Source organism: Lipophrys pholis, assembly GCF_963383615.2.
Source record: "Lipophrys pholis genome assembly, chromosome: 9".
Classification (NCBI taxonomy): domain Eukaryota; kingdom Metazoa; phylum Chordata; class Actinopteri; order Blenniiformes; family Blenniidae; genus Lipophrys; species Lipophrys pholis.
In genome coordinates, this window is record NC_137639.1 from 7,150,783 (window position 1) to 7,165,242 (window position 14,460).

General features: G+C 42.8%; 1 protein-coding gene across 1 annotated transcript; it reads left to right on the forward strand.

Moving 5' to 3' along the window:
- The first annotated feature begins 3,019 nt into the window (after positions 1 to 3,019).
- On the forward strand, positions 3,020 to 14,030 carry LOC308115179 (uncharacterized protein). The gene is made up of 3 exons (XM_080472569.1): positions 3,020 to 3,423; positions 4,920 to 5,141; positions 12,457 to 14,030. The coding sequence occupies exons 1-3, from the start codon at positions 3,127 to 3,129 to the stop codon at positions 12,619 to 12,621; spliced, it is 684 nt and encodes a 227-aa protein (XP_080328695.1). The 5' UTR covers positions 3,020 to 3,126; the 3' UTR covers positions 12,622 to 14,030.
- Positions 14,031 to 14,460: the final 430 nt, after the last annotated feature.

Consider the following 14,460-nt stretch of genomic DNA (forward strand, 5'->3'; position numbering starts at 1 on the left):
TAAGTTAGTTAATATTTCTGCATAAAATATAACAATCTTAAGTAAAATGGAAGGCGTGAGATCCGAGCACAGACTGTTACAAACCAGTGAATTGTCAACAATAAATACACAATAATCACCAAGAAGCGTTCAATTCAGCTAACAGGCATTTATTAACAAAATGTACTAATTCATAAATAATTCTGAAATCATCTTATAGATCAACACATTCAAATAGCAAATGACATCTAACACGGAAATCTAATCTATTAAACAGCAAACACTATGTACAGAGAGAATGTGTGTGTGTGTGTGTGTGTGTGTGTGTGTGTGTGTGTGTGTGTGTGTGTGTGTGTGTGTGTGTGTGTGTGTGTGTGTGTGTGTGTGTGTGTGTGTAGTGTAATGACCTCGAACGTCCACCAGGTGGAGGCACACGTTGGCGGATCAATGTGAGTGGGTGTGATGACCTCGAACGTCCACCAGGTGGAGGCAAACGTTGGCGGGTCAGTGTGGTGACCGTGACGACCACTGCGGCGCGCAGAGGGAGAGCGCAATGGCTTGATGCGTCCACCAGGTGGATGTCAAGAGGGATTGTGATGACTCCCGCGATCACTAGAGGCGTTTGACTCGCTCTTTCTGGGGACGCGGCGGTTGCTTAGCGGCCAGGTAAACAAAACGTCCGTCGAGCGCGCATGTGCGAGGACGGTCTTGGAGCGAGGCAGTCTACCGAGGGCATAACGAACCGGCGGTTCCGTTGGCCCGGTTCTGAGCGCTGGAGTTATAAGTGGATGTCCGAACCTGCAGGTAGAACTCTAGTGATCAAGGGAGATGTGGTCTTGCAGCAGATAACAGTTGGTTGTTACATGCAGTTGTGTGTCTGTGTCTGTGTCCTTATCTGATCAGATAAAGGGGGCGCAGGGCTGCGAGCAGATTCAGGTTAGTAGGAGGAGGGGGGGTGAATGAGAGAGAAAGACAGAGAATTCTGGCGACGCTCGGTTCTGAACCCTGGTTCCTCCACACAGAACTTCCAGTGGACTGGAGCTCATTTAGACCTCTGGTTCTGAGTTGGAAAACCCGATTCCCGGACTTGGTTGGTGCGCGTGAACGCGCGTACACAAACATATGAGATGCTGCGGCCTTATCAGCGGCACATTGAAACACATTGCATGTTAGCTTCACGCTAATCTAACAATATATCTGCCCAGACAAAAGCTCTCACCATCCGAGGTTTGATGCTGGACAGCACCGTCTGTGGTGCTGTTGGTTCTGTGAGGCTGTGGTAACTGGTTGTTACTGGGTCTGAATTCAGCGTCCTGAATTCAGAGGCCTGGCTTCAGCTGCAGGAGTGGACAGCAAGGCAGATGATTTTGGAGAGGAGACGCTGGCTCTGGTCTCCAGAATCCCCCGAAAACAGGAAAAATAGAGGAAACAGAAGAAGTAGTCCAAACTGGGTCCTGCTCGTCCAGCGGGCTGGCCTTGGCGTTTCTTTTGTTCCTACTTGATGCTCTCTTTACCATCCTGAGGAAAGCAGAGACCCTCGATGGTAAGATTGAGAAGCAGAGAGAGTTGGTAGGAAAAATTTCACCAAGCTTGAATTTCGGACCCCTGTGGTGTTCGGGTCGGGTTCGATCATCTTCATTGGTCGCCAACCTGGGGGGTTAGAAACTTCCGGGGTCTTCTGGCTCGCTCCCCTGCTGTTTTATGGCCTGTTCATTGTTGCTGGTGTTTCTCCTCTGTCACAGAAAAGGCTTGGAGGAGTTCAATGGAATCTTCAGCTGAACACATTTACTGTCATGACATGTAAAAATATCTGTTGTGTTTGTACAACACTAACAAAATGATCGAAAGAATCTACAAAAAATTTTAATGTAGTCTTTATCTTCCCACCTACTACTTTCTCTGTATTTCCTTCCTACTTGTTAGTGTTTCTCAAACTGAATATCTGGCTCTATCTACTGGACGGAGTCCTGCATGTGCAATATGAGGCACTGATTGACTAAAAATGATAATTCATTGGTTTTAAATAGCCCTTTTCTGGACACTCAACATTGCATTATTCATTCACGATGGTGGCAAACTATGTATGTAGCCACAGCTGCTCGGGGGCAGACTGATGAAAGCAAGGCTGCCAATCTGAGCCACACACAGTCCCTACCTCACTTAGCTTCCCAGATCTGACAGGATCGGACATCCACAAGGCGGTAGGTTCTGGAAATCTTCCTCAGAGGTCAAACATGAAGCCACAGCATTGAAGGTTAGAGAGCTGCACCTTCATGACTGGATCATCTTCTTCTGTTCCAAATGAAGTATTGAAGAGGGATGTGATGATCATGTTCAAGACACCTGGAGGAGATGATATATGTGAAGGGAACTATCCCTGAAATAATATCCTGAATCCTCCCTGTGTAAAGTGATCACTGCAGAGACCAGGGTCTTCATGAATGTGAAGCCACGAGCAAAGCCTGGTTATACCCTGGACACAAAAAGTGCTAAAACTTGAAGTTGAACCAGGGATGTGTTAACCGTTACTTTACTGTGTGGGTCTAATGTCCGGCTCGCTAATGCTTCAAACAATATAACACCGTTAAGGTGTTAAAACGTTGGACTGTGCGCCGATTACCTGAGCAAGACCTTTGCCCCCCCCCCCCCCGCCCGCCCTGCCTCAATCCATCATACGCCCTGGAGCGCTGTAATGTGGCTGCATCTCCGCAGCTTAGGAATAGGATTGGTCAATATGGAAAAGGAATTTCTAAAAGGGCATTACCAAAGTATGATTAGTTATTCGACTCTGATGATTTCATACAAACTCCTCCTGTCATCCTCTAACTCCTCCTGTCCTCCTCTAACTCCTCCTGTCATCCTCTAACTCCTCCTGTCCTCCTCTAACTCCTCCTGTCCTCCTCTAACTCCTCCTGTCCTCCTCTAACTCCTCCTGTCCTCCTCTAACTCCTCCTGTCCTCCTCTAACTCCTCCTGTCATCCTCTAACTCCTCCTGTCATCCTCTAACTCCTCCTGTCATCTTCCCTTCATCCTCATATGATCCAGCTCTTTCTGGCCACTGGCAGCAGGACAGTAATTGAAGAGGGAATCAGGATAATATCACCTCAGAGAAGAAGGACTAAAGTCATTGATCCAGAAAAGGCAGTGATGGCTTATCCCGGAGAGAAGCCCCCCATGGCACAGCCCTACAGGGGGCAGCCCTACATGGGGCAGCCCTCCATGTCACAGCCCTACAGGGGGCAGCCCTACATGGGGCAGCCCCCCATGGAACAGCCCTATAGGGCGCAGCCCTACAGGGCACAGCTCCCCACGGCACAGCCCTATAGGGCGCAGCCCCCCATGGCACAGCCCTACATGGGGCAGCCCGACAAGGGGCAGACCTCCGCTCCACCGCCCTACAACGTCCAGCAGGGTCAGCCTGAGCCCGGCCAGGCTCACCCACAGGTAATGATCCACTCTACCATGACTGAATACAATCATTTTAAACCTTCAGTTTCAAGATCTCCATCGAGCCTGTCTTTTTTTCTATACATTGTGGATCTTATTCCAATATATTATCAGTTTTAAAAAAGGAAACATAAATAGATCAATAACTCATTATTGCTTATTTTCTATCAAACAATAATGACATTGTGCTGCTGTTTCTGTGAAAATGTGAAAATTGATGATTTAAAGGACCAAAAGTGGAAAACGCTTATTTTGTTTTGAGAAAAACATGAAGTACTTTAGAGTATCTGATTACTTTTGCCAAAATCTTTATGAGTGATTATAATTGCCCTGGGAAAACAAACGTAAGAAGTGTTCATTTGTTCATTTTATTGAGAGCCCCATGAGCTCCTGACTTATCGCAGGAGCTATTCTGCCTGAGGTCTCCTTCTTTATCATTACAAATTGTATGTTCAATATCACATACAAAGTCACAAACACAAACACACACACACAATCACATAGGACAAACTGTGAAGCTCACTGTGAAACCAAAGTAAAACATATCTGTCAAAAGAACACATTATACCAAATACTCCACATAATAACTATTATAACTATGGGAGTCATCCAAAAATCATAATAAAACATTCAACAACAACAATAACAATTATCATTGCTATTATTACCATTATCCATTATCATTGGTATTACAATCATATCAATTCAGTCAAGTGTTGGAAACACTGTTTACAATTTGTTTTTACCTTTTCAGTTTTATCAGATAATTAAACCTCAGCCTGTCATCTGAGCAGATCTTTCTAATCGAACAACACTTAATTTGAAGCCTTTTCACAGAAATAAAGAAGAATTTCCTCTTCTTTGTTTAGTATTTGGACAGTAGGGTATTTATTATCGGTGGTCAGTCAGCCCTTCTCCTCTCAGGAGTCCAGCTCTTGTACATATTTGACAAAAGTAGTCCCACATCTAACTACATTTATTCCATAATTAGGGAGTTCTCTGATCCATACTGTCTGTGATGGCGCTGTTGGAGATTTATTAATGTATTCTTATTGACTTGAAAATGTGAAAAAATAGAAAAATCTTCAAGAACACCAACAGGCTGAAAAGCTTAATGATTGTTTCAATCTAGTATCAGTCAATATTGGTGTAGTGATGATGATGATGTTGTGTTTTCCTACTGGCTGCCGGATGAAACCTTTAGTGTCCACTTATGACTCCATGGTAAGTCTAATCACACTAAAACACTCAGGTCACACTGATGTTCAGGAAGCTCTCCTGAGACGTCGGTTAAAGATTAACCCAACCTCTCTCCTTGATTTACCGTAAAACTTGTTGTAAACTTGTAAAACTTGTTGTAAACTTGTAAAACTTGTTGTAAACTTGTAAAACTTGTTGTAAACTTGTTGCAATCTGATAATGTTATCAGGGAAATGACAAGAGAATGATGTGAAATTGTAATTTGAGCTTCTTCCTGTAAATGTGCCCTGCAGATGTACGGATATCGATCATACGGAGGAGGATACAGAGCGCGGCCTTACCCTGCGGGTCAGCAGTACCCAGCACAGCCGGGGGTCTTCACAGTCCAGCCTGCAGCGTCTGTGACCCAGACCCCCCTGGCCAAGCCAGTCAACGACTACATGGGTTACTCCATCTTCACCTTGATCTGCTGCTGCCTGCCCCTGGGAATCGTTGCCCTCATCCACTCCATCTCTGTGAGTCTGATCAACTTATGTTGACCATTATTCCCATCAGCGCCTCTTCTACAAAGAGCAATTAGAGGTCTAACACAAAAATCAAAAAGTGGTTATCAGTCTGGTCTCATGGTGAGAAAGCCCCGTTTACACGACAATGTTATAAGGGAAAACGCATCGTTTTTGCATTTTTGTTTCAGAAAACCTCTGAAAATTATGTCCAATTACATGGCAATGGCAGAAATACAGAAAACAATTTAGTTTTAATGTTGGGCCACTAGTGGGTGCTGTTGTTTGTTTTTGTAATGAAACCACACTCATGCTTGTGTAGTGGTCTTGTGCTCTTTCTCGTGCTTTGTGTTTATTTATGACAGGTAGTCGCTATTGAACTGATAATCTTTAATGAACGCTGGGATGAAAAAGACAGAAAACATAGGTTCAGCACCAGTCTCAGTCTGTATACAATGAGCTGAAACAAATAAAAATTTACAGGAGTCACCCATTGCTAAAGGCCACGCTAGAAGCATTAGCCACAAGCTAATGTCAAAGTTTTGTCACCATATAACAAAAGTAAAATTAACAGAAATCATCAGCACCGGCTGAAAAAAGCACATCCTGGCAAGTGTGGCAACTAAATGACCCTTTTCCCACTTTTAACAGTTATTTTATGGGAGCTTAGTTTTAACAAATGTCCTATGAGCCCTCCCAGTAGCAGACTGACTCAGCACAGGGTGCACCATGCTCTCTGCAGGAGCTCACTCGTGTGGTGTTCAAGTGCCCACTGATAATTGAAAACTTAAAAACCACAATAGAAAGAAACAAAATAAAACAGTGAAAAACTCAATATTATACATAGCCACAAACAGTGTTAATAAACCAAATGTAGAACAAAAATACAACATGATGACAAGTGGAATCACCACTAAACAACCGTTACACGTGCAGAGAACAATACGTTTACAACGGTGAGTACACGGACATTCGTATGGACAGACCACTGGCGGCGCCAGATTTATATATTTTTGTTGGTGCCATGGGGGAGCTCAATCTTTCAGTGACGGTTCTGGGGAATTTAGGGATCTATAGTTTATTTTCTACTGTAACGCCGACAACATGTGCGCACCGCACCGTACAAGGAACAGTCGCGCGCACACTGTAAAAGCTCCTCTATTTAAAACAATATTATACACAAGATATTTAGCCAAAGTGATAAAGTTGAAAGGTTTACAGGCCTGCCACTTAAACACACCATTGAATATAAACTTTAACACCAGAATGTCACTGATGGAGCCTCAACAGCAGCAGGAAGCAAAACACACAGAACGTTTTCATTTGGGCCTCAAACACAAAGACACTAACTGCTTCTGCCAGTCACCAAAACCTCCACTGAAAGAAGAATATTTGGCTCAATGGATTTAATGATATATTAATAAACACTGTACAGAGATAACCAGGAGTCAGAATTTGGATCTCAAACACCAAATAGGCAATAATCATCACTCACCATGAAATGTCATAATAAAACGATAAGTTGGTGGTTGTGGCTCAGAGCAAAGGCATCAGTGATTGTCACTTTTTTTATTTTGCAAGAAGCGCTCCATGTTTTATTACTATTAGTCAGTTACACAGTCACCAGAAAAAATGCGGTCATATTAAAAGGAAGTTGTAAGTTCAAAGGTTAATGCGTGGGCTGCAGCGATTAGCTGAATCAGATTACACCGCTTTATAGTTTAAAAAAAACAAAACATAAATACATGTTTTATTGGTGTATTTATTACTTAACCAGGCAACAAATTATAATTTTCACACATAAAAAAAATCTCAATAAACCACTTTAAAAAAAAAAATTAAAATCACATTTCTTTGTTGTGATTTGGCTATCCGTGGGGGAGCAGCAGCACCTCTAATCCTTCCCTGGCGCCGCCTATGGGACAGACGAAGTTGGATTGTTATTCCAGGTAACCCTCAACTATAAAACTACCAAGTGCCAAGAGAATATAGACTGGGAGTCATGACACTCTGGAGGCAAACATTGTGTTTATTATCCATCTACTGTCGCAGAACTATTAACTTGTTGTTGGGTTTTCTCTGTAAGCGTGCCCTGAAATGACTTTGTTGTATTCAGCGCTATATAAAAAAAGTTAAATTGAATTAACTACAGCCGTGGTGCGCATGTGCAGTAGCAGCACTTCCACTGTCTTCACGGAGATTGGCTTTGACACAGAGGTTGACACAACACCCAAAATGTGAATATAGCTTGTCATATTCATGTTAAGTCTTTTTTTCTTGGTTCCAAAACCTTAAGTGACGTCCAACTACTGACTGGATTTGTAATTTTTGCTTAACTTTTATAAAAGTCTGGGTTCCAGGTAATGCTTTCTCCCAGTGTGATATTTCACTTTGAATTTTTGAGAAGAAATCATAAAGAAAGAAAACAAAAACACACCATATAACAGGGCTATTCAATTAATTTGGAATCTGGGCCAGTTCATGAAACTGATGAAAAGTAAGGGGCCGGACAAAATGAGTAATTACAGTAACAAATAAAGAAAAAATTACAACATATTGAAGAAATCAATGTATTGTATTTTGCAAGTATTTAACAATGTACTTTGTGCGACACTGACACATACTGCCATTGTGACACTTAAATTGCTTGTTTGAATATTAAAAAATCTGACCAGGTGAGCAATATCCAGGCCATATTAACAGGCAATTAGAGAAAAACAATTAACCAACAGTAAACATCACTTTATTGAACATAACTGTACCAACACAACTTTACAGGTCGCTATCCTCAATATTTATGATTCCAGTCATTTGATTAACAGGCAACATCAAATGTATCTCCACCAAAAATAACAACAAAAGTAACAAAGTGCAAAATACAGAGAACTGCAGCAACACAGCAGTGCATGGTATTTCAAACTGAAGCACCAAATCAGTCATTTAGAATTTAATTAATCAAACAGGCAAACAACCTCCTAGTGCACCAACAAATCCAAAACAAAAGTGCATAGTATGCCTCCAAATATAATTATAACAAAATAAAAGTGCAAGATACTTTATCAAGACAAAATGATTCAAATAACATATAACCATCATCTATTTGAAGACAGAATAATCACTGTGACCGTCCCTCAGTTGGCCTCTCTACAATGCCAGTGTTCAGCAGTTCCTCTGCTGAGGGCTTTTCACTACATTTTCTTTGATGGAATTGCATCAGACACCCCAAATTTCAGTCCAGCTGAGCCAAACAGTAAACATAAAACAATACTCATTGCTTGCTTGACTGATCACTTACATACAACACGAAAAGATTTGCCATCTAATGGGAAAAATGGCATTTTTTTGACCTCGCAAGACCAGTGAAGTCAGGTGTATAGGTTGTCAAGGCAATGCGCAGGCAGTTTTGCAGATGCTGGTCAGTAAGGGACATGCGGTCATGAGTTTTAATTGCATTCATATGTGAGAATGACGACTCACAAGTGTATGTTGAACCAAACATTGTCAAAAGAAAAAGTGCAAGATCCCTTGAGTGTGGAAATTTCTCTTGGCTGACTTCACAGGTCCAGAATTTTTCAAAACCTGCCTTCTGAAATGACTGTTGCAAGTCAGCTGATGACTGAATGTCAATGAGTTCCAGTTGTAAAGACGCCTCATCCAATGATGATACCAGCTCCTTTCCTCTCAATGCAAAGTCTGACTCCACATTCACACAGAAAGGGTCCTTCACAAATCTCATAACTTCAGTGGCGATGTTGAAGTCATCAAACCTACTGGCAAAGTTGCTTTTCAATGACTCAATAAATCCTGACATCACCTTGGTAATTTTCAGACCAGATTTCCTCAATGTGGCGAAGTGAAGCATCCTCCCAGGACAAAGATCAGCAGAGAAGAGGGAGAGCTTTCTTTGGAATGCATGAAGTTTCTCAACAAGCTCTGCTACTGTCTTCTCTCTGCCCTGCAGCTCCATGTTTAGTTGGTTCAAATGATGGAAAATGTCGCTCAGAAAGCAAACAGCCGCATTAAACTCCTCATTTTCCATCAGAGACAGAAACTTGCCAGCTTTTTGTAATGTTGAAGTTCGCAGAAACATCAGAATATCCTCCCTTAGTTCACAGAAACGTTTCAATGCATTACCTTTGTTCAGCCATCTAATGTCATTGTGAACAAGCAAATCTTTATATTCAGCAGACGTGTCCGTCAACAGTTTGCGGAAAACGCGGTGTTGTAAGCTGGATGTACAACGGATAAAGTTGATGATTGCCATGACAGAATCCATGGTCTCTTTTAACTCACCACTGAGTTTAGCGCACAGGACGCTTTGGTGGATGAGCCAATGTAGCGCTCTGATCAGCGGAGCCGCAGCGGCCATTCTGGCGGCCATTCTGGCGGCCAGCCCGCGGTGCCTGCCGGCCATGGAGGGCGCACCATCCGTCACCAACAGGTTGATCCGCGACAAATCCAAGTTGTTCTCCTCAAAGAACGAGACAATTTTGGAGAAAGGAATGTCACCGGTATTGTGTGTCCTTCCATGGGGATTAGTCCAAGCAGATCCTCGTGAAAACGTCCCCCATCAAAAAATCGTACGTAGAGGCACAAGTGCGCAACATCGCTGTTATCCGCCGACTCGTCTGCGGCCAGAGACATCACCTTGGCCTTCCTCAGCTTGTCCAAAAGCGTCTCGAAAACGTCAGATGCCAGGGACTCCACTCTCCTCATATTTGACGTGTCAGATATTGGAATTTGCTTGACGGAATCAATGATGGTTTTTCGGGATTTCTCATCGGTTACCACCTCCTCAATGGATGCAAGCAGACACTCCTTCACTGTCTCCGAGTCAGTAAATGGCTTTTTCTTTTTAGCTAAGATCCATGCGATTCGTAAGGATGCCGCAGTTGCTCTCTCTTGATCCGAACAGGCACGAAACAAAATGCGACATCTTTGCTCATAACAAGATGTAAGACTTGATAACTTTTCACTCCGAGCAGCAGAGCCCCACGGGAAAGTGGCGTCAAAGTTCGCATGCGTTGTCGTGAAATGCCTTTTCAAGTTGTATTCCTTACAAACAGCGACACACTCATTGCAGATTAAACACACCGGATTCTTTTCCAGCGCAATAAAGGCATATTTTTCAGTCCATTCGCTGTTGAACTGCCTATTTTCTGAGTCGACTTTTCTTTTTTTTAAAGTAGAGAGGGACATTTTGGCTGGTTACCGGCGCAGCTTCATAGAAATGAGTCGGAAGATCAGAGCGCAGCACGTTGGCACCGATCCAAAAAGCTGATTGGTCAAGTGTTGTCCCTCAAAATATACGTCCGGCTAAAACAAGTCCTAATTTTACCTGTTTTGCAGTTTGATTAAAAGACACAAAAGCTATCGCCAGTCTGGCTCTTGCGAGCACACGCCACAATCTACGCTACATTCCGGGGGCCGGTAGAAATTGTCTCGGGGGCCGGATCTGGCCCGCGGGCCGCCAATTGAAGAGGCCTGCCATATAAGATGTATTGCAATTGTAATGCCAGCAAATCCTCAACAACACAAATACTGCAGTAGTGCACAGGATTGACATCATCCTCCAGAGAAGCATCAGTGTCATGATAATTGAATATGGGGAACACAGAAACTTATTCTCAGGTAAATACATGAAGTCATTACAGCTGTGGCCTCAGAGAAAATTGTTTCTCAGTTTGATTTCCCTCTTTAACCGTCTACGAGTGCTGCGTCAGGAAAGATCAGAAATATTGCCAGAATTATCTCTAAGTTGTATCTCTCAGTCCTTACTCCGACACCCACCGGTCGCTGACTGCTCAGCCCGTGCCTGTTATTGAGAGAGAGCAAACAGAGGGGACAAAAGTAACTGGAGGCAAGAGCCACTAATCTTCAATAACTTGCACAACACAGGTAATCACACTGCGATAAGGATATAATCAGTGCGGTCGCATTAAAACTTTGTCGTGAAACCCTTTCCTTCCCTAAGAGGAACGGAGGAGAAAATAATGACTATTTTGCTCAGATCGATGGGAGTGGATTACTCTGTGTCGACTGTAATCCCTGATGATGTTGAATAATGGGGCAGCTGGATTAACTGGAATGAGATTAGTAGCAGAATGATGAGAAGGGGGCTCAGATTTGGACAAAAGAAGAAGAAGGAAACTAAAAGGCAGGTGGGAACCACAGACTGTTGTCGTGAGAGGGTGAAGATGGTGGTGAAAACCTCTGCCAGCTGGTCTGCACAGGCCTTAAGAATACATCCAGTGAGGTCGTCTGGATCGGTGGCTTTCCTTGTGTTGACCTAACGCAGTGCAGCCCTATCCTGGTGCCGGTGCAGCTGGATGGGGGCGTGGACCTCTGGTGGTGTAGGCTGAGGGACGACTCCCGAGTCGCTGCTCCGCTGGTCAAAGCAAGAGAAGAACCGGTTCAGTGTGTCTGGATGGATTTTGTCGGAGGGTGTGGATGCCTTTGTGAGAGTCTTTATCCCCTTCCACATGAAGCACAACAAACCAATTACTTTGCTGACTGTTATAGAAGAATAGGATCAAAGTTGTCATGTAAATGTTGTCACGATCCAAATGACCACATAGGGAACGGCAAACACAGCAACAAAAACAATAATTCAGTATCGTGATTTAGTAGATCAGGGGTGTCCAAACTCTGTCCTGGAGGGCCGGTGTCCTGCATGTTTCAGCTCTCTCCCTGCTTCAGCACACCTGAATCTAATGACGACGTCATCACCAAGGTTGTGAAAAAGCCCAATAATGAGCCCTTCACATGCAATCAGGTGTGCTGCAACTGGGAGAGAGCTAAAACATGCAGGATGCCGGCCCTCCAGGACCGAGCTTGGACACCCCTGTATTAGATATATCGTTGAGCAGCGTCAATAAAGGCGCCATTTAAATCTGTTCCCATCATAGGCTGATTCAATGTAAGATCCTATTCAGAACACCATGTGCATGTGTTCTGGCCTTGTGCTAAACTGGGACCGTTTTTCTCACATTTGTGATCCACTTTTTGATACGGTTATTCTATTGCTCCAAACAGGCTGTCTGTGGTTTTTGCCATTGCTCCCATCACAGGTGTCTCTCAGATTTTAAAACAGTCTTTGGCATTCTCCACTCTGCTGGCCCAGCGACTGATTCTCCTCAACTGGAGGCTCCCTAGTTCCCCTTCACATTCTCGCTGGGTGTAGAAGGTGCTTTATAACTAGTTATAACTTACTGGAGGATTTATACAATCTATGAAATTTGGGGATGTTTTTCATCTTAAAATGAGAGGTATGGTGTACTGTAAGCCACAATTTTCCTTTAATGTTTTTCTTTCTGTCACCTTTTAGGCCCGTGATGCTCGTCGAAGTGGCAACCAGGCTAAGGCGGAGCAGAAGAGCAAGATGGCCAAAAAACTGAACCACATCGCCTTGGGAGTTGGAATTACACTGTTAGTCCTTTCCGTTATCTCTGTAGTGGTTGTATATACACAGGTCCTAGCTCTTTATAATTGAAATAAGATTTTACTGTAACGGAGACAGTTCTCAGGGACACAACAAAAATCTCTATTCAGAGTCAAAGATGTTGGTTATAGCTGCTTTGTGATTGGCATTCTGTATTATCTCACTAATCAACCCTTATTAGACATAACATGGTTTTCATTTTAAATGAATTCAGTGTCACTTTCATTTGGGTTTACAATATGTTCCGTGCGTTGAGTCAACGTCAGTATTCAAAGAAGTGAAACACAATTTCCCCTCACTGAAATTCTTGACCGTAAATATGCACTTATATACAATATAATGAAAATTTAATTACCAGGGTTTCAGGTTGTTGAAGCGAATGCAAAACATAATAAAGGCAGCCATATTATCATTAAGCGTTTGTGATGTCTGTTTGAAATGCCTTATGAAAAATAGAGTGCACCTTTTCAGAAAATCAGTAGGAAACAAACACAGTAGAGTCTATGTGGGAGATGATCCCGTGTTGAAATCTGAACTGTTATTCTCAGGTCCATTTTTTTTATTACAGTATCAGATGACCCATTGTAAAGCACCTTGACTGTTGAGCTGTCAAATCTTTTCATAACCAGTGATAACTCCCTTATCTCTCTGGCAGTCTGGTTAGATGAGAACAGGTACCATAAAGTTGCCACCCTGATTACATTGGTCCAGTTGCAAGAGTGTTTGAAGGAGTGACAATGTAGTTTTTTGTTCTACTGTTGCTGTGTTCCTGTCGCCTCATGTTTCTGTTCTAACAGTGCCAACGTCACAAGAGCATAAGCGGATGTGTTCGGTGTGGAAGAACTTAAATCGAACCACCAACAACACATAGAGGGTTAAAACTGAAACTGAACGCCAGATCTCCTTGTTTAACATCAGCGTCGTCCTGTGAAGGTTACCTTAGGTGAACAGAAAAGAAAAATCCACTGACATCCTGTTCAGAGACTTTCCTTAAAGGAAAGAAGCTGCCATCGTGTAGCAATCAGAAAAGATCCACTGCATAATAAAACCAACGAGTTTATTTATTACTGAATTTTTCCAGAGCTGTTGCAGTAATATTCCCAATTCTACAGTTGGGCATTTCTCACACCGCATAACGTCGGAGTAGAAACTGTCAGCAGACCTGTGGTGTGAAAATAAACATCACGTCTGTATGAAAAGTCACATGTTTGACGGTCAATGTGAGTGTACTTGCGAGCAATGTGCCTCCTATAGCAAACATTCGCAAAGTTCAACCCTCACTTCCTCATTCTACTTCCATCGTTATTATGCTTTTTATCTTTCTATTCTTCGGTTACCTCATTACCCATTATTTATTGCAGAAATAGATGTTATAATGTAACTGAGTAGCATCGGAGGCTGTCTGTGAGTGAAAGGACCACATGTGTAATGGTAATGTACATTAAACAGGTTGGAATAGTAGATGTTTCCATGTGTGACTGAAAGGACTTGGGAGGTTAAGACAATGCAATCTGACAGCAAAACGTAATGGTGAGTCCTCTGTTCTGCTTGCAGGGCCGCACTATGTAATAATCCGCCACATTAGCATTCTTAAACACTTTCTTCCCACACAGGATCATATCTTACTGAAATTTTATTACAATAATTTTACGGAAGGCATCACAGATTGTAGCCAACCCCTGAGCTCCTGCGACTTGGTCCTTGAAGCACACGATCCCTTACATGACGTCATTTCATTCAACCTGATTTAAGATTTGTACAGCTGGCAGGAACGTGATGAGGGTTCAATTACATGAGAACTCGCTTAGTGGATATTGATTTACACTGAAAATAAATTCCACTGAGCTGACAGCGCTGCCAAGCAACACCACCAATTTAATTTTCCTTTAT